General features: G+C 48.1%; 1 protein-coding gene across 5 annotated transcripts in view; it reads left to right on the top strand.

Annotated features, from left to right (window-relative positions):
• The window catches only part of FRMD5 (FERM domain containing 5), a 410,262-nt gene that overhangs the window by 341,595 nt on the left and 48,362 nt on the right, over window positions 1–20,305 (top strand). For all 5 annotated transcript variants that reach the window (XM_082388787.1, XM_082388790.1, XM_082388788.1 and 2 more), the window contains exon 2: window positions 17,216–17,320. In XM_082388787.1, coding sequence (XP_082244913.1) covers window positions 17,216–17,320 — 105 coding nt within the window. The remainder of the gene's footprint in view (window positions 1–17,215; window positions 17,321–20,305) is intronic.

The following is a 20,305-nucleotide window of genomic DNA, read 5'->3' as shown; positions in this document are numbered from 1 at the left end:
CCCCGCCCGCCCCGGCGGGTGAGCAGACAAGCCTCTCGGGCTGGTGAGTGCTGGTCGGCACTGATCCTCCGTGCAGGAATCTCTCCGCTTTGCCCTCCGCACCCCTGTTGCTGCACTCTCCTCCATGGCTCCGAAGCTGCCCCCCTCCGCCACCCGTGGTCTCCACCCACGAAGGGCCTTCCTAGTGTGTGGAAACCTTTCCTCCTTCACAGCTCCCTCCCAGAGGTGCAGGTCCCATCCCTATTCTTTTGTCTCTGTTTTTTCTTTTTTCTTTTGCCCTACCCAGGTACGTGGGGAGTTTCTTGCCTTTTGGGAAGTCTGAGGTCTTCTGCCAGCGTTCTGTAGGTGTTCTGTAGGAGTTGTTCCACATGTAGATGTATTTCTGATGTATTTGTGGGGAGGAAGGTGATCTCCACGTCTTACTCTTCTGCCATCTTGAAGCTCCTCCTTAAAGTGAAAACATTGTACAGGTGCCATGGCTAATTTGACAATAAATATAAGTGCCCGTCATTCTCTTAATATATCTCTTGAATAAGAATCTTAGAGCTAAAAAAAATATTGCCTCCAGAACGCCTGCTGATGGGCTAAATCTTGAGATGTATTGTGTTTGCTATGCCTGGAATTGACTCTCCTTGGTGTGAAAGTGATCACCAATATACCACTTGAAGTTAGTGCTGAGACTCAGCTGCTGGGGCAAGAGGACCATTCACATAGGTTTTTGTGCACAATTAGTTTCAATTCTACTGGCCAGTCTAAGGAAAGGGCACTTGGAATGGGATTGTTAGATATACTTTACTACTTTTATTTTTACAGCTTTTATTCAGTCAAGATTATTTCCTTGAGTGCCTGCTATGTTTCAAGGATTAGGCATATCAAAGAAGTAAGACAAGGTCCCTGTCCCACCCACCCTGCCTCCATGACAAATCAGTAGATCATTACAACATACGGAGAGGGAGGGTATGCCCAGAATGCTATGGAAGGGGAGAGCATCTAAAACTAACTTTAAAGAAATGTACAAATCTCTATTTATACAAACATGACTTCCATGCCTTGATAATTGAATTCAATCGTAGTACCTATAAGAAGGAAATGTATTCTAGCAAATATTTTTTTAAGATAAGATTTGCCAAAAACAGTGTGCTCTAAAAATAAATCAATGTAATGACTGATCTAGGAAATCTTAATTATTTCCTTAATTAATTCAATAGTCGGAGCCCTGAAGTAATTAATGACCCATTCACCAAAGTCATTGTGATAATGCTCAATTTAAAGATAGCTTTTCAACCTCTTCTCCCAGCCTCCTTGCTGAACTGAAATTGTGGAAATTGTCCTCTGTTTCCACTCATTCACACCCCTCTTCAAACTGGTCACTGAAACGCTGTTTATTCTGCCACCTAAATATTTCTTTAATCCATCCCATTTTTATTCTCATCATCATTATTGTAGTCTGTGTGTCCATCAAAGCTCATTTGGATTGTTACAATGATTTTCCATCTGGTTTTCCTGCTTCTAGTCTTACCGTCTTCTAATCCTCCTCCACCAACATGAAATCTACTTACATCTTATTCCCACTTAAAATCTTTCCACCCCTTGCCATCACTGACAGACTAAAGCCCTTAGCATGGCATATGTGGCCATTCACCACCCAGCCCTTGTCTGCCTCTCCGTATTTCACCTTGATCTCCTGCAACAGACCTCCTTGTGCCATGGCAGGTGGTAAAATTCCTAGAACATGCCCTGCTCTGGAGATGCTGTTCCCTGTGCAGTTCTCCCACTCGTAGGCTGGCAAGCTCTATACATCCTTCAAGACTCAGTTTGTAAATCCCTCCCTTTGCGAGGTCTTTCTGGTAATCTCATTCCATCACACTATCCCTGTACCTTGTACAATACCTCTGTTATGACATATACCTCCCCACCGTAATTTGTGAGAAATTCTTCCCCTCCCCAAAATAAGGTTCACCTCTAGTTAGTGGAAAATTGAGGGGATCACCCCATCACTCTTCATCTTTGGAGTCCTCCTGGGCAGGGAGAATAGGTATCAGTAATATGGCCTCAAAAGATTTCTTACTTGAAGTTCAGGGAGGACTTGAACACACTGAGGGGCTGCTCCAGGGCTTATTCCATTGACTATGTCTCTTATACAGTCTGATGTCACATGCTTTCCTAAGTAAGCACCTTTGATGAATTGAAAAGAGCACCTCAGAGAACAACATATAAGACACTCTACCTGGGGAGAAAGACCCGCAGGGCCAAGTAAACTTGCCAATGATGCATCGTTTTGCTGAGGCAGCAGCTTTTCTTGTCATGAGCCGACGACTTCCTCTGGCCTATAGATGTCATGTTAAAGTTTAACGATATCTGGAGTGTACAAAGGAAGAACAAGATAGGGACTTCCCTGGTGGTCCAGTGGGTAAGACTCCACGCTCCCAATGCAGGGGGCCCGGGTTCGATCCCTGGTCAGGGAACTAGATCCCACATGCCGCAGCTAAGGTCCTGCGTGCTGCAACTAAGACCCAGCGCAGACAAAATTAAAAATTAAAAAAAAAAATTGATAACAGCCTTTGGGGGTATAGAAAGAGTGCATATGAGCTCTCGTGTTACACCCAGCTCTTGCCTCAGCTCCCCCATCTAGGGGATTTGGGATTGGTTACCAGCTGATCTCTAATCTCCTGGATATAAAGATTTGGAAATGCTCTGATCCAAAAAAAACCTAAAAGAAAAGTAAGAAGAAATCTGGCTTTAAATGCTGCTTATTTCTTATTCATCATCTTCAAATATTGTCGACTAAATTACTGGTTTCCTGTTAGGTTTTGAGGATTTTTCCCCTTTGCGTATCCTCATGGAGAAGCCTGGCATCTCTTTTTCCAGCAGGAGTGGTTTTCTGCTTGAAGCAGGCCAATAGTGCCCAGGTCTAAGAGATCTAAAGAGTCAGAAAAAAATTCAAGCAACGGGCTTAGCTATGCATTTAGACACAGAGTCAGAGGAATATAAATCCAACCCAAAGCCGCATAGAAGTATGGAGCTGTAGGTTGCTTCCGCAGGGGACATACGAGAAAAATCGAAGGATGGGAGTTCAGCATAATGGAAGGAGTGTGAACTTTGGGGCAAGGTAGGCCTGGATTTGAGCCCCACATACTAGTTGTGTGGTCTTAGATATGTCATTTAACTCCACTAAGCCTTGGTTTCCTCTTTTGTAAAATGGGATTAATAGAAACCTTTCTTATGGAATTGTTAGCATCAGAGAGAATGCTTGAGGAATGCTTTGCACATTTCTCTTAAGAAATGGTAGTTATGATTTTGGGTTTGTGTTGAGAGTGATATGATAGACTCTCATGTCCCACCCAATCCCCTGGGAGTGCTGTTGGCAGTGGTCTACATCCAGTGACTGCTCAAGCAGGGGTATACAAGGCCTGGCTGTTTTGGTTCAACTTGAAATAACTCGGAAGGACCATTCTAGCTCCAGAGCTCTCCATGGTTCAGCCAAGTCGACACTAGGCCTGCACCGCAGCTCACCTTCTCCCTCTGCCCACTCCAGCTTTCTTTCATAACTTTCCATGGGTCTCAATTCCAAGAGCACTCCTTAAAAACATCCTGCACGGGCTTCCCTGGTGGTGCAGTGGTTGAGAATCCGCCTGCCAATGCAGGGGACACGGGTTCGGGCCCTGGTCTGGGAAGATCCCACATGCCGCAGAGCAACTAGGCCCATGAGCCACAACTACTGAGCCTGCGTGTCTGGAGCCTATGCTCCGCAACAAGAGAGGCCGTGATAGTGAGAGGCCTGCGCACAGCGATGAAGAGTGGCCCCCGCTTGCCGCAACTATAGAAAGCCCTCGCACAGAAACGAAGGCCCAACACAGCCAAAACTAAATTAATTAATTAATTAATTAATTTAAAAAAAAACAAAACAAAACATCCTGCACGCTAAACTCCATCCCAGAGTCACTTCCTGTATAACCTGACCTGTGACAAATGACAAGACAGGTATCCAGTCCTATGTTATTAATCACCCGTGGATCTGAAGCCCAAAGAAGGTCCTGGGCACCTTGGCCAGGTGTCGGGAAATATTTTAGAAAGACAGGCAAAGCAGCAGAAAAACTGTAAGGGAAAGAGGAAATACCTAGAGACATGTGGAATTTGCCCATGGGAAGGTGTCTGATAATTTACAGAAATTAAAAACATCCTAAATCCTATTCCACATGATCCCAGGAGCAGGAAAGTGTTTTCCAATATCAACTTCCTGAAAGGAACTTGGCTCTGAGATTCACATCAATATAATTACACATATGTAATGATTAGTCTTTTCCAGTATCGACCTTTTAATTCCCTTTTCAATGGCAAGGACCCAGCTAGAGACCTTCCTGGGAGCAGAGCTGTGTTTCCCTTTCCCATAACTGTGTGTGTGGGTGACCAAGCAGTTATTTTGGAGCCGAGCTGTACTGCAGGCGACTTTCTGTTGCCTGGTGGCGTTTAGGCTGGGAGCCCCTTGTACCACTCAGGTGCAGCCTGTGGAGTTAGAATCAGGGGGCCGGACAAAAGGTAATACTTGGGACTCCAATCCTGGAAGAATTTCTAGGGTTAAGTTTGACTCTGCTTTGGACAGGGACTCCATCTCCAGGAGCAGTCTTATCCCAACATGATCCTTCTCTGTTCTTTCCTACACTGATCTCACTGGGTATTAGGAGTTGAAGACCCAGGAGGACCTCATCAGGGAAGATGAGTTACTGCTAATCTTCAGCTAATAGCCTGGTCATATCATTTAGTAGCTAATCAACAAACACGTCCTGAGGATCAGGTACAAGGCCCTGGGCTGTGCACCATGAGTGCAAACACTGGGGAGCACACTTCTACCTCTCCTGGTAACAGACAGCAACGGGGACATGAACATGGAGAGGCAGCAGTAGGACAGGTGCATGGTACACATAGTGAGTGCCAGGAGACTGGAGGAAAGAAGATGGCTTTTCCCAAGTCGCTTTTTCAGATGTCTCTAAACCCCACGTCTCTGCAGTCCTGAGAATGCTCAGGCAGTGCCTTGCCCATGGGAGGCCCTCGATAGATATATACTGAGTTGAGCATTTTTCCCAGTGGTTTGTCATCCAGTTTTTGGCCTTCAAATGACACAATATTCAGTTTGCAGCAGATGTGCAAAATTTTTTTCAGTGGTGACTTCTCTGCGCTGCCGTGCAGCCCTCAGGGGACTCTTGGTCTCAGTATTGGTGGCCTCGCTGTGCGGAGGCACAGAGGTGACAGGGATGTGCCAGAGACCTCGGGAGTGCTGCTGAGCTCAAGGCTCCCGCCTCTCCTGCATTCACCCCTACTCTTCAGGCCGAAGAACTGCTGAAGGAGCTCTGGCACACGTCCACAAGTCTTGCCACCTCTGTTCGCTCTCTCTGCCATACTGCAAGGCCTAGACCGTGGTTTCACCTGATGTCCTGGGGAGGTGGTCACCCCACCCCATCCCACCTCCAGTGCATGTGAGGAGATACATTTCCAAGCCCAGGAATTATTCATAGGCCAAGAGGCACCTGTTGCTGCTCAGCCACTGAAGTATTATATCTGGAAGAACCCTCAGGAAACTTAAGCTCAGGGACCGGGAGGGCACTTACCTCAAAGCACATCCTTGACTTTTACCTCAGCCCAAGTTCAGAGGCTCTGCCTCCGGGCAAATTTAGGATAGTGTGGGATGAGGTTGGAAGGGACACCTTATCATCCCCTTCCCATCTCTGTCATTCTCTATCCCTTCTTTATTAGACGGTTGAAGAGTTCTCTATCTTATATTCAGGGTCATGCAAAGAAAACTTCATTCCCCTCCCCAACCCCAGACTATCACCCCTAAGGCCCTTTCATACAGAAATTCAGGAGCCCCACTGCCGCCTGGGATGTAGTCTAGGGAACAGTGGGCCTGGGGAGGACAGAGGGAGACACAACCTCGGCATCCAACCTGAGAAGATCCTGCAGCAGTTCCCTCCGTGTGAGGCCGGAGGTGTGCACTGGAGAATCTAAGAGGATTTTTTCCGTAGTTCACAACGGAATGTAAAATGACCAGACTCATAGTGGGATAATAGTTTCACATAATGGTCTTCACTGTCTGAGGCCTGCTAGAGGCAGTTTCCAGAACTGAATGAATTCTGTTTAGTTACTCTTCCCATTTACTTTGAGCAATGACACTGAGTTTTTCAAATTAATTAAACTAGCGGTAAGTGTCTTAATAAACATCCACCTTGTAAAGCTACCTGATTACCCTTTTTCGGTTTTTATTTTTTTCACTTTTTTTTTTACCCTCACTTAAGAGAAGATGGACCCGGAGTGTGATTACTCTGGTCAGCTAAGAACAGAATCAGAGGCTCTGGGCACATAAAGGCATAAAGGGACACAAGGTCATTTACACAGAGGGAAACTGAGACTCAGAGAAAGAAATGACTTGCCCAAGTTCTCTTGGGCTCAGAATTTGCCTTTCCTTACTCCCTCACGTCCCTCCTGCCCCAGACTCCCTGCTCAAAGCTGAACACAGAAGACTTTCCTCCCTGGCATGGAACATCCTCAGGGCACCTATCCCATACTCGTCTACTTCCCCACCCACTGATGGAGGAACATCTGGGTCCTTGCCCAGGAAAGAGAAAGGAGAAGGCTGGTCATGACAACCAAGACGGAAGTCTGACTGAGAACCTTAAAAAGCACAGATACAGGAAGGAGGCAGCAGCAGGTAGGGGTCTGGGGCGGCCCCCAGCCCACCTGCTTCCTAGACGAGAGACCCTAGAGGCCAGGAGAGGAAATGTTCTGGAACAGACTGCCTGCCACTGATGGCAAAACTGGGGTGAGAAGGGAGAAGGGAGCTCTTTCTCTGAATTAGCTTTGATGATACCTGCCAGCTTTATTTTCTGATGATGTAGCTCATGGCAAAAGGGCAGTGAATTTTGTGCTCCTTAGCCATTGAAAGTAAATGGTGACTGGGGACTTGAACTTTCCAGCCAGAACTGGGCAGCTGCCCACTGTCATGAAAGGTAGAGCTTGAAAACCTGGCAGGAAGGAGCAGAATTCCTCTGTAGTATTGAACCCACAAGCCTAGTGCTCTGAAGTTGGTACTCTTGGTACGTGAGAACATGAAAAACTGAATAAAAAGTGAGAGTTGTGGGACTTCCCTGGCGGTCCAGTGGTTGAGACTTCGCCTTCCAATGCAGGAGGTGCAGGTTCGATCCCTGGTCAGGGATCTAATATCCCACATGCCTCACGGCCAAAAAAAGCCAAAGCATAAAACAGAAGCAGTATTGTAACAAATTCAATAAAGACTTTTAAAATGGTCCACATCAAAAAAAAAATCTTTAAAATAAATAAATAAATAAACTGAGCACTTAAAAAAAAAAAGTGAGAATTGTGCTGACAAAGCAGGAGCACAATTCTGGAGTGGTATTTGTCCTAAAGCTCAAGTATCCACTTTTTCTCCCCCTTATCCCTGTAGTCCTTGCCCCGAGAGCTGCTAGTGACCAACAGGTGCTGGGGAAGGGTGGATCTAGTCCCATGATCCCCAGACCATCAGCATTGGCATCACCTTGATCTTGTTAAAAGCCCCATCCCATACCCACTGAGCCAGATACTCTGGGAGAGGGGCCCAGCATTCTGTTTTAACAACTATCCAGGTGATTCCAATGCAGGCTCCAGTTAGAACCACTGGTCCAGAGCATGATACGGTTCTGAATTTGTTTATTAAGGAAACTATTTTCAAGAGAGCTAGTCACTGCCTCCTACCTTACCTCCCCGCTCCATCCCCCTCCACCACTGGGACAGCTGCTATTGGGAGATCTGGGGTTTGCCCTATTGCTTTCCCAGGCCTCAGCATTTGTAAAATAAACCATCTTTCCACCACCTGCTTGGTTTCTGGCCCCAGCTGTCTCACTCCTCTCCTGGGACTTCCAGTTTTGTTGTTCCAGTGAGGTTGTCTCCACTTAAATGGTGGGAAGGGGGTCATTCATCAGTGTGGCTTTGTACCATCAGTGGGACCACAGACCCAGAGCCAGGCCCTGGACCCTACCTCAGAGGCTTCTCTGCTCTGATGAGAGACTTTTCAAGGGAGGCCCTGGCTGTATTTCTCAGGAGAAGCAATGAGAATGACCCGCCTGGTCCTAGCTAGGGACACCAGCAGCTGTGAGTGACTGAGTGAGCTCTGGGGAACTCGGGACTCCAGTCCAGGAGCTGTGAGCTCTGCTTGTTCGTACCTCCCCCCTTACCTGCCAGCAGGATGGGCAGTCACCTGCGGACTGCAGGGGGAAGGGTCTGAAGCTGCAGTTCGCTCTTGTAGCCTTAATGCCAAAGAGAACCAATTATGGTTTTTGAAAGAGATCGGGGCTCTGGAGTAACTTAAATACACTTTTCCAATGTTTTTTTCTTTTCATTCTAATTAATGCCAAGGCATTAAAAGGTATGGTGGCTGTTGGAACTGTGTCGTGTCTCATCCTCCACCTCACTCACTCCTTCCCGGGTGTTAGGAGCATGTCAAGAGCGTATCAGAAGAAGCTCTGCCTTTGTCCCCATGGAATTAAATACAGCTGCCAGGCCTCTGAGGGGGTTTGGGTTGATGGCATATATGTGATATTTTATACTTTTCTTCTGACCTAGTCTGGGGAAAATAGCCTTGGGATATGGAGAAGATGCAAATCTGTGCCTTGAGAGCCCTGCAGGGCAGATTTCCAAAACAGTGGCCAACCCCATAAGCTCGGGGACGCTGTACAGCTGGACGTGTAGCCGGGACCCACGTGAGCATTCTCGTCCAGGGAGGACTGGCTTCTGTCCCGTGAGTGCACAGCCTCATCGCTGAGGCCCTGTTATGTTCAAGTCCATTCAGCCTAAGGGAAGAAGAGGTCACAGGAGGCAGAGGAGGTTGGTAGGGAAAATACACAGGGTTTTTATGTATATTATGTCTCTTGTTTTGAGCCTCACAATAATCCTTTGAGAGATGTAGTGTTAATCTTTGTTTTGTAGCTAAGGAAACGGAAGCTCAGACGGATTAAGGGACAGGTCTGAGGTCACAAGCTGAGAAGTGGCAGAGCAGGGCCTTGACTCCAAGCCCAGGGCTCATCCTCAGTGAACCTTCCCAGGGCCCTTCCCCTCTCTGCTCTCTTTGCCTCCACTTCAACTCCGAGGGAACGTGAGTGACCTGATAGAGTAATTGAAAAGGAGACTGCACCAGGACTCAGAAATCCTAGCCTCTTCGTTATGGGATGTGTCCAGCCTAGAACCCACCACATTTGTTGGTACTGGCCAATAAAACAGTTTTCTGCTGAGGGGCAAGGAGACTGGGGGAAAGGCTGCAGGATTATGGGAACCAGTGAGGATGCTGAGCTTGACATGGTGCTCCTGACCCTGGCCACCCAGGCCACTCGCCTTAACCCCAGAAATTCCCAGGCTTGACAAATAGCAGGTGCATTTGCCCCTTGCAAAAAAAAAAAAAAGTCAACAAAATGTGTTGTCAAACTGTCTTTAGGGTTGGGTGCAAGGGGATGTCTATTGTATTTCCTTTTTAAGTAATTTATTTTACTGAAGTATAGCTGATCTACAATGTTGTGCTAATTTCTGCTGTGCAGCATAGAGATTCAGTTATACATATATACATTCTTTTTCATATTCTTTTCCATTATGATTTATCACAGGATATTGAATATAGTTCCCTGTGCTATACAGTAGGACCTTGTTGTTTATCCATTTTTATCCATTCTATATATAATAGGTTGCATCTGCTAACCCCAAACTCCCAGTCCATCCTTCCCCCAACCCCTCCCCCCGCCCCCAGCAACCACAAGTCTGTTCTCTATGTCTGTGAGTCTGTTCCTGTTTCGTAGATAAGTTCATTTGTGTCATATTTTAGATTCCACATATAAGTGATATCATAGGGTATTTGTCTTTCTCTTTCTGACTTACTTCACTTAGTGTGATAATCTCTAGGTCTGTCCATGTTGCTGCAAATGGCCTTATTTCATTCTTTCTATGGCTGAGTAATATTCCATTGTATATATGTACCACATCTTCTTTATCCATTCATCTGTCGATGGACATTTAGGTTGTTTCCATGTCTTGGCTATTGTGTATAGTGCTGCTATGAACATAGGGGTGCATATATCTTTTTGAATTATAGTTTTGTCTGGATATATGTCCAGGAGTGGGATTGCTGGATCACATGGCAACTCTATTTTTAGTTTTTTGAGGAACTTCCATACTCTTTTTCCATAATGGCTGCACCAGTTTACATTCCAAGGGGTTGTCTATTTGCCCCAAAATGCTGGGCTTTCTTTACAAATTATCTGAAGCAACGTTGTAGGCATAGTTGTATGAGAGGGTGTGTGTGTATGTGTGTGCATGTTTGTGTGTGTGTGTGTGTGAGAAAGAGAGAGAGAATATGAGCTTCACACAAATACAAAGTGTTGAGTTTTTTTCTGACAAGCCTGGCTGAGTTTTCAGTAGTTCTATAGCTGTGATATGACTAGTCCACTGAGATATTCAGCACTGGCTGGAAAAATACAACCAAAATTTGTTCAATCAATAGCAAGAAACAGTGACGCTTCTAAGGGTCACTTTACTGTAAAAGTGGCCTCACCATGAGAAAGATACACGAGTTTGCTTTCCTTCAGGCCCAGCTCAGGTTTTTTGTCCTTCTGGTAACTTCACCGGGTACAAGGAATCCACATAGGAATGGGGACGCCTTGGCTCTTGAAGCATCGTCACTGATATCTCAGTAAGTCTAGCCCTCTCGTTAGCCCCGGTCTTACAAGCTCTACGACAGCAGGTTTGAGGATCTGCTCAGAGGGTCTTAACTGCCCTTGTTGAGTCTGGCTTGGACCATCTGTGCTAACAGAACACGTAGTCCTCCCTCCCATGCCGTTGACTTGCACACAGTGACCTCCACGTTCCAGACAGAATGTGTTTTGCCTGCCCCACGTGCATGTCCTCTGCCTACCACACCATGTGGCGCCGAGCTCAGCCAGTTCTCTGACCCAAGCAAGGACTGCCAACGGGGCTCCCTGAGGCCCCATGCCTGGCATCTGAACCTACAGATATCTATTTGCATCATGAAACGCACCCAGTTCCCTCAGTTTGCATGTAGAATGGCTGGTTATTGGTGCGAGAAGGTGCTGCGTTTGTTAAGGACTAGCTGGGGCCAGTGGCTGCAGGAGTCTGGGTGACCACTGTTCCTCTCTCCCTCTGAACTCTGCCTGCCCTCCTCAGGGCCGGACCTCTCCCCCAGGAGCCACATGGCCACCTGGCTCCAGGGCAGCCTCCTGGTGCTACAGTCTAGGTACCAAGTACCTGCATGGGCCCCATCCTTCCCAGCCTAACTGCCGAGCTCTGGAGTCCATCTCCTCTGAGAGTAGGGAGCGAGGGCCTGCACGGGGCTAAGCTCTGGCCCTGCTGCACTGGGGGCAACCCGCTATACGAGACAGTACAGCTGCATTTCTCCCTGCAATTACCCTCCCTCATCTTCTCCCAGAGCGAGCTGGCTGCTTTTCTAGCCGCAGCCTCAGCAGTTCCTGGGCAGATTTTGTTGGTTTATGACTAAGCAAGAAAAGTGGGCTCCTGGGCCAGAAGCTCGGCAGGAGTTCTGTCCCTTCAAAGAAAATGTAAATTGGCATGGAAGGTGCAGAGGTTAAGAAATCTGGGGCCCTGCTGTTAGCATTCGTGCCCCTCTCCTCCCTGTGCCTCAGAAAGCCAGGCCGCTTGTAGTGTGTGAACACAGGGGCAGGACCGCACCCCAGTGATTGATTCACACTTCTCGGCTCAGCGTACTCATGCCCTGGCCCTGAGAAGATGAGCTAATGTGGCTGTTCCTCTGTGACATTAAAGTGCCTTTTTTTTTTTTTAAATTATTTATTTTTGGCTGCTTTGGGTCTTCGTAGCTGCACGCGAGCTTTCTCTAGTTGCAGCGAGCGGGGGCTACTCTTTGTTGCAGTGCGCAGGCTTCTCACTGTGGTGGCTTCTCTTGTTGCGGAGCACGGGCTCTAGGTGCGCGGGCTTGAGTAGTTGTGGCACATGGGCTCAGTAGTTGTGGCTCGCGACTCTAGACCGCAAGCTCAGTAGTTGTGGCACGCGGACTTAGTTGCTCTGCGGCATGTGGGATCTTCCCGGACCGGGTCTTGAACCCGTGTCCCCTGCATGGGCAGGCGGATTCTTAACCACTGCGCCACCAGGGAAGTCCCAACATTAAAGTGCTTTTACACAGCATCTGCTCCTGAACCTGGCAGATGGCTGCACGCACATGCCCTTAGACAACACGGATAAGGAAAGCCAGGAAGTCTTTGGCCTACAAGAAGTGTAAATGTACGGTTAAGATAGAATAGAGGCTAGGATGCCATCCCACCCCTAGGGTGCTGGGTGCCTTGTCCCTCCCTCTCAGGCCCCCGAGGACAACTTGTTCAGCTCTTGCTTCCTCCTCCAGGCACTCCCCATCCTAACATGGCCTTTCCACACCCCCAGACTCTTGTGCTTTTGGAGGGCAGGTGCCCACCTCCTGCAACCCTCCATCTCCCCTCTGCCTTCTTGAAGGGCCGCGAAACCATGGCCAGCTCCCCTTTAACTGCATGTGGCCCAGGATCTGAGAAAGTTGTGATGGCTCGTGCCCTCTTCATGACTCAAGTAGTTTGCACTTATAATCTACCTGCCTTACAGGTAAGCTGGATTGAATAAGGTAAGGCCCAGCGAGTGGGGAGCTTTCTACATGTTAGCTCCTCTTATCTGGATGCACCACGCCAGAGTCCCTGGGATTGACCCTGTGATGGGTTAAAAAAAAGCAGTTCTCCTACCCAAGGGTATTGACTGTGAGGCAGAAAATGCAATTAACCTTGACGAGTTTAAGTCACTGGCCCAAGCCTGCTTACTGCTTGCTGCTTGCTGCCTCAGTGCCTTCCCTAAGGAACAGACAAACCATAGAGAACTAGAGCCAGGCCCTCCAGGAAGGAGCGCCAATATGAATTCTCCTGACCTCTGAGTTTCAAAATGATTCTAAGGGGCTCATGAATCATTCTGGGCACCATATAGAGAGAATTAAAAGGATGCATGTGTACGCACTATTATTTTCAAATGTGTGTAGGTGCTATTGTGGTTCATAATGTAAATTTATTTTTTAGATGGGTGCTTAATACGTTATTTTGACCCACTAATGCCCTTGTGAAGAGAATAACCTCCGAGGTTTAGCTGGATTTGGGTGCTCTGCCTCAGCTCGCTTGTCCTGAAGATAAACGGCCTCAGGCTTGGAGCCCCGACTTTGTGACTGAACAGTAATCACCTGTCAGCGTGAGTGCCTGTTTCTCCAGTATAATCAACGGCACAACACTGAGCACACAACACACGGGTTAGCATAGCACCAGGGCAACTGCCAGCAAAGGGAAAAGGAGACAGAACTCACTGGACTCTGCCGTCCCACCAAAAGAGAAAGCCGGCTGCCAGAGAATATTCCAGAAAGCCCCAACTTAAGGCAGGGAGACCACGGAGAGGGAATCCTAGGACACGGCTGGCATCTGGAAGTGCAAGGCCAGGAAGTTTTAAATTCCTAAACCCTAGGCCCTGCCAGAGGCTTGCTGTAGGAACCCACCACGAGGGTCCAGCTGAATGTGACTTTCCCCCCAAAGACTGCCTGGGGCCACTCCACCAGCCACAGGCGTGGGTGCTCCAAGAGAGGCGCGATTGCAACTCTGTGTGAAAGGTGTCCCGGCGGCTCTCAGTAGATCCTGCCTTTGTGTTTCTTCTGGGGTTTTAAACTTCATGGGATTCCGCTCTAAGGAGGAGCTCTGCTCCTACCTCCCTCCCTTCCTTCCCTCCAGCCTTGGAGACACAGCAAGGGAAGATGCTTGTCTTCATTAGTCTCCACGAGAGCCTCGTAGCTCAAAACCATGCCTCCACCACGGGTAAGTGGGAACCTGAGGGAACTCTGACTTCATGGTGGGGAGCAGGGGTTTCACCAGATGCTGAGAAATGATAAAAAGATCCTTTTTCACTAATAAAGGGAATGTACAATGGGATGTGTCTTTTTTTTTTTTTACAACAACCTGAAGAGAAAAGCCATGCTTCCTTTTTCTTCCTGTGAAATGGAGGAACTCTGAGGTTGGATCTGCTGAATTTAATGTTCTTACCAGCTAAGAGCCCTACAAGTGTATTTGAGCTGCCAACCCATGAGTATGAGTTGTTTCTGTGGAAGACATGATTCTTTTTTTTTTTTTTTAACATCTTTATTGGAGTATAATTGCTTTACAATGTTGTGTTAGTTTCTGCTGTATAACAAAGTGAATCAGCTATACGTACACATATATCCCCATATCCCCTCCCTCTTGCATCTCCCTCCCACCCTCCCTATCCCACCCCTCTAGGTGGACACAAAGCACCGAGCTGATCTCCCTGTGCTATGTGGCTGCTTCCCACTAGCTCTCTATTTTTCGTTTGGTAGTGTATATATGTCCATGCCACTCTCTCACTTCGTCCCAACTTACCCTTCCCCCTCCCCGTGTCCTCAAGTCCATTCTCTATGTCTGCGGGAAGACATGATTGTTATCAAAAGTCCATGTGATTTCTATCACAGAGGCACAATTTCCCCATGGCTGCCCCAGGCTTCTGCTAATATGGCTGTTGTATGTAAGGAAGCGAACTTCTTCAGCCATTAAAACTCACCCCAGGAGGGACAAGTTAGGGGTATGGAATTAACAAGCTACTATTTATAAAATAGGTGAACAACAAGGATATACTCTATACCTCAGGGAATTATACCAATTATCTCGTAATAACCTGTAATGAAGTATAATCTGCAAAAATACTGAATCACTATGCTGTTCACCTGAAACTAACATAATATGTAAATCAACTATACTTCAATTAAAAAAAAAAAAACTCTCCCCAGCTGATCACAGTGTAGTAGCCAGCTTGGTGCAAAGGTCAATTTGTAGAGAAAAATGTTCATAATATGCAACTGTCTCTTAGTATTCCATTTCAATTGCTTTGAGAGAGATAACAGTACAGGACATGCTGCTTGAGACAGGGTTAAGCATATTTTCTCTGTTCCCAGAAGAACCTTAAAAATGACTTTAAACTCTTCCCGCACTCTGGGGCATCAGTAAGGAAAGAGTTGACAGCCCCTGCCCACAGTGACAGTTGTTGATGGAGTCCTTTGAAAGACCTGGTTTGTGGCCCACTGCCCTGAAGTCCCAGCGTGATTCATAACAAGGCTCTGTCGTGAGAGTAGCTCTTTCTGGTGGGAGACCGAAGGGTGTAAGAACGGGGCCCACTGCCTCAAGGTTATGTTGTGGGCGGGAGTGCGAGGCCAGCGGAAGAGATGGGGAGGTGCCCACATGGCACCACCTTCCTTAGTTGAGCTGTTCACTCGCTCATCCTTCCAATCCTGCAAGGATAAGCTTCTTAAGATACTTGCTGAGAGATCTGATATGCTGCCCTAGTTCTCCTTGGAAAGTATAGGGTGAGCTGGCAGAAGGGACAGAGGTGAGGGGTAAACCTTTTGAGGTGGTCTTAAAGATCTGTCCATTCTTGGAGCAGGGCCAGGTCCTTCTGTAATTACCCATGGCCTTGGGCCTTGTCATAGGTGAGATAGTTTGGATCTTATAAGACCACCTTGATTTGCACGCAGAATTAAACACAGATCCACCAGAGGTGAGCATCTCAGCTGAGCTGCGGAGACCACTGGGGACAGGCCCAGAGATGCTGTCTTGCAGAGCTCCAGCTGTTCTGACACTTCCCTGCAAGTTATTCTCCCAGCTCGTCAGAGATACCCAGGCAGGTCCCTGAGGAGAAGGTTATGGGTTTAGAAGTGGCCTAATTTCTTGACATTTTGTAAAACCTTTCAGCCACCCCTCCACCTTCTATCCATTGATTCAACAAATAATTACTGAGGACATACCTGCCATATGCCACGCCCTGTGCTAAATTCTGGGGGAGGGCTCCTACCCTCCTGAAAAGTATGGTGTAGAAAGGGAGCAGATGATAAATAAGTAAACAAATCAACAAGATAATGACAGCCTGTTGTCAGTGCCATGAAGGAAATAAACAGGATAAGTAAATGAGATAGTGACAGGGGGCTGTTCTGTAGGGAAAGACCTCTCTGCAGCAAGGACATTTGAGTTGAGACCTCAAGGAGATGAAGAACCAGAGGAAGGGCATCCCAGGCAGAGGGGATACAAAGACGCAGAGGCAGAAAAGCCTTGGCACGCTCAGGAACAGAGAGACGGTGGCCGGAGAGTGGTGAGAAGAATGATTTGGGGTGAGTTCAGAAAGGAGGCAGGAGCCAGGTCGTGCAGGGCCTTGGAGGCCGCGGTCAGAGCTTGGATTTTATTCTGAGAGCAAGAGAAGCCCCTTGCTGACAGCGTTACGCAGGAGCAGCAACGTAATTAGAGATCACTGTGTGCTCGCTGCAGTAAAAAAACTGTGAGGCATATCTATATGTGCTGCTATAGAAAGAGTCACAAGATACCCTACGTGGGGAAAAATCCCAAGTAGCAGAATACAGTATAAAATATGCTGCTAATGTCTTTTTAAAACAGGAGACGTATATGTATATAGGCTTGCCCGTGTATAAAATAACCACATTAAGGATACCCAAGAAGCTGGTGAGGGTTTGCTTCTGGGGGTGGGGAACTGCAGCATAGGGTGAGTGAGGTAAAAGGGAGACTCTTCATAGTGTATTCTTTTGTATGTTTGAATATCTTACTGTGTGCCTGTATTACTTATTCGTTAAAAAAAGACAGTTTGTCTAAATTGTGGTCACCCTGGCCGCCATGTGGAGAAAGGGTGAGCACAGAGGCAGAGGACTGGCTAGTAGGCTCTGGCCGTGGTCCAGCTGAGGGATGGTGGTGGCTTCACCTATGGAGTTGGTGATGGGGATGGAGACAAGCAGGAGGATTCATCATGCACTTTAGAGGCAGAGCCAGCCGGACTTGGTGTGTGCCACACGACAGTCCAGAGGAAAGCTGTGTGCATTGTAGGTGGGAACTGGGCCTACCTGACTCTATCTGCCTTCTCTGACATCTTTGTGGAAGGAAGAGTTCTTGGGCTCCTTCCAGGTGCTGAAAGCCTCAGAATTCCTGAGAATGTTGAATCCATCACAATATGGAGGACATAGTCATGGACATGTGCCCCTTTCACATCCTCATGCAACTGTTACAAACGATTTTTAATGACCATCAAAACAAAGTTACACTGAAGAATCCCGCCCACTTCTCAATGGAGCTTGCTTTCTTTGCAGAAAGATGCCAAAGGCCAATACCTGTTTGACCTTCTTTGCCACCACCTGAATCTGCTTGAGAAAGACTACTTTGGGATCCGCTTTGTGGACCCTGATAAGCAGCGGGTAAGTCAGTATTCAAAGCACAGGTGGAGGAGAGGGGTGGTCAGTAAGCCTGAGGCCCTGAACTGTCTGTCACTCATGTTCAGAGTTTAGCCTCAGGAGTTGGGGACCAACCGGACCCTGCAGTTCGGTGTCATCTCTTCAGATCATATGGTGAGACTTGGAAGACCCCGTAGCAGAGCTCAGCTGGAGTGGTCCATCGTTTTTTAGATGCTGAAATGGCAGCCTCGAGAGCTGAAGTGATTTGCCCAAAACTGCCCAGTTAGAGTCAGGGCAGCTGGGCAGGTGTTGTGGTCTCAGAGCCCAGGTCACAGGCTGAGGCTCTCCTGCCCCCCTCTAGTAAATGGGCTGATTCACCTTGTTCTGGTTAGGAAGGGTCTCACCTAAGTGCCACAACAACCCAATCCGGGCAGGACAGAGATGGAGCCGAACTGACGTGGGCTTTTCAGCCCTTGCAAATCCTGCAAGTCTTGTTCTGCTCTACACAACGTGGGCGGCTCTACAGACACAAGGCATTGACAAGGACTGTGCTATTCCGGACAGATACAGGAACAAGGCCCCTGACTACCCCTCCAGCGTCATCTCCCCGACCGTCTCCACCCTGCTGTGGCCCCGCCAGTGGATACTGTGGCTCTCCACACGTCAGTCTTCTCCTCTTCAGAGCCTTCACCTGTACAGTTCTCCTCTGGAACATTGCTTCCCCTTTCCTCACTTCTCTACTGTCCACACTGTCCTTCTGGCTAACTCCTTCTCACATGGAAGGTCTCAGCTTAGGCTTTGACTTCTTCCCGGAAGCCTTCCCTAACCCCTACTCTGACTGACGGGCCCCTCTGATGTGCCCCCATGTGCCCTGTTCTACCCCTATCGGAGTAGAACTTATTACACCATGCTGGTATCGCCTGTTTGATTACCTGTGTTCCTTGCAAAAATGTGAGTTCCATGAGGGCATGGACTTTATCTCATGCATCGCTGTAACCCATGGAACTAGCACAGGGCCTAGAGTGCAGTGGACGCTCAGTAAATATCTGCTGCAGGAATGGTGAGTGGGTGAGTCAGTGGGTTATAGTGCCACGCTCCTGCCCTCCACTTGCCCAGCTACCCTTCAGGCCCGCACCTGCACTTCCTATAACTTCCGTCCATCAGCCCTTTGCTCGGCGTGGGTAGGTTCTCTCTGGCATCCCCACCGAAGTGGGAAAGTATGCAGAAGCATTCAGGCCTCACTGCCTCCCTTCCCCACACCCACTGTCGTCTGCCATCCTCCAAAAGCACTGTCACCACGAGCCCCAGAGGGCCCCCCTTTCATGGGTCCACTCATTTTTTTCATAGCTCCAAACATGAGCTTCATGTCTGTCACCACTGGGGACCTTGGAGCCCCGGAGGGCGCAGCCTCCCAGCTGCCCAGGGCCACAGGTAACTCCCTCAGCAGGCAGGAGTCAGGTGGTGTTTTTTGTTATTTACTTATTTGTTTGTTTGTTTGTTTATTTAATTTGGCTGCGTCAGGTCTTCATTGCTGCTCCCGGGCTTTCTCTAGTTGCAGCAAGCTGGGGCTACTCTTCATTGCAGTGCGCGGGCTTCTCATTGCGGTGGCTTCTCTTGTTGCGGAGCACGGGCCCTAGACGCACGGGCTTTAGTAGTTGCAGCACGTGGGTTCAGTAGTTGTGGCTCGCGGGCTCTAGAGTGCAGGCTCAGTAGTTGTGGCGCACGGGCTTAGTTGCTCTGCGGCACGTGGGATCTTCCCGAACCAGGGATCGAACCCGCGTCCCCTGCATTGGCAGGCGGATTCTTAACCACTGCGCCACCACAGAAGTTCCCAGGTGTTGTTTTGTTGTTTGATGCTCCGAGCCGCTGTGTCTCCAGGTCACATTTAGGGTTTTATGCTGAAGACTTGAGCTATAGGAAAGAAACAAAAGCCTGAATCTGTTTCCTTTGACAAGCCCCGCCCCACTTTGCTGCCGTGTTTCATTCCTCCTGGCTCAGCAGAAGTTTGAGCATCACCAGTGTTTGAGGAGTGTTGAGGTCAGCCCCTCACCCTATAAAGGCCCCACTGTCTTGGCATAAATACTATCCTTAGCTCTGGACGATAGTATAAGACCCCCCGAAGTTCCACGACACCAGGAAGCTACATGTCCTCACATGCTCTAGGTGTCCGTTCACTCTGTAATGGTAGACTCTTAGACTGTTTTTACAAAGGGATTTTGTTGTTGTAGTTTGTTTATTTTTGGGAGTCAGAGCTGTTTCTCCTTAAGAAGGAAGACCAGTTACCCCAAGGTCTCTTCATCTCCCAAAGACAGTGGTGTATGAAGAAAAAAGGGTGAAATGTATCCTGTTCATTATTTTTTAGTTGGATCAGCACGTGCTTGAGGAGGATAAGAGAGTATGTTGAGATGACAAAGATTAAAAGCCAAAGGAGACAGAGAAAAATAAGGAAATGGAGAAAAGGAGAAATAAACTTTCACAGAGTGACTCCTATGTGCCAGGCTCCACGCTGGGCACAAACCTAGATCTTTCAGCCAATGGACGTTGAGTGATGAGGTGTATCAGGCACGAAGCTAAGAGCTTCACATGTGTTATTCGATCCTTACCACGAATGAGATGAGCATCCGCAGTTATACCATCCATTCTCCAGATGAGTGGACGGTCTCGGACAGCTTACGTAACTTGCCCAAGGCAAGTGGCAAAGCCTGTCTCCTGCTCAGACCTGCCTGATGCCAGAGCCTGTGTGGTTTCTGGGGGTTCCATGCTGAATTCACACCCTCTAGCCTCTAAAGTAACATGATTCTGTGCTTTTATTGAGGGTTTAAGGAGAGCAGGGAGGCTTGAGAGGGTCCTTGAGAGCTGTAAAGAATTGTCCTAGATCTACTGATCACGATAAGAGATGGAGGAGATGAGCTCCCTGCCCACCCCCAGACCTCTTCCCCTGAGCACCAGGGCGGCAGGACCCAGCGCTCACATCCATCCCATCATTGCCTGCTCTGCAGGGGTCTCCAT

The sequence above is a fragment of the Balaenoptera borealis genome (assembly GCF_965194805.1).
Source record: "Balaenoptera borealis genome assembly, chromosome: 3".
NCBI classification, from domain to species: Eukaryota; Metazoa; Chordata; class Mammalia; order Artiodactyla; family Balaenopteridae; genus Balaenoptera; species Balaenoptera borealis.
Note: the sequence above shows the minus strand (reverse complement) of the source record. Positions and strands in the feature narration are given on the sequence as shown.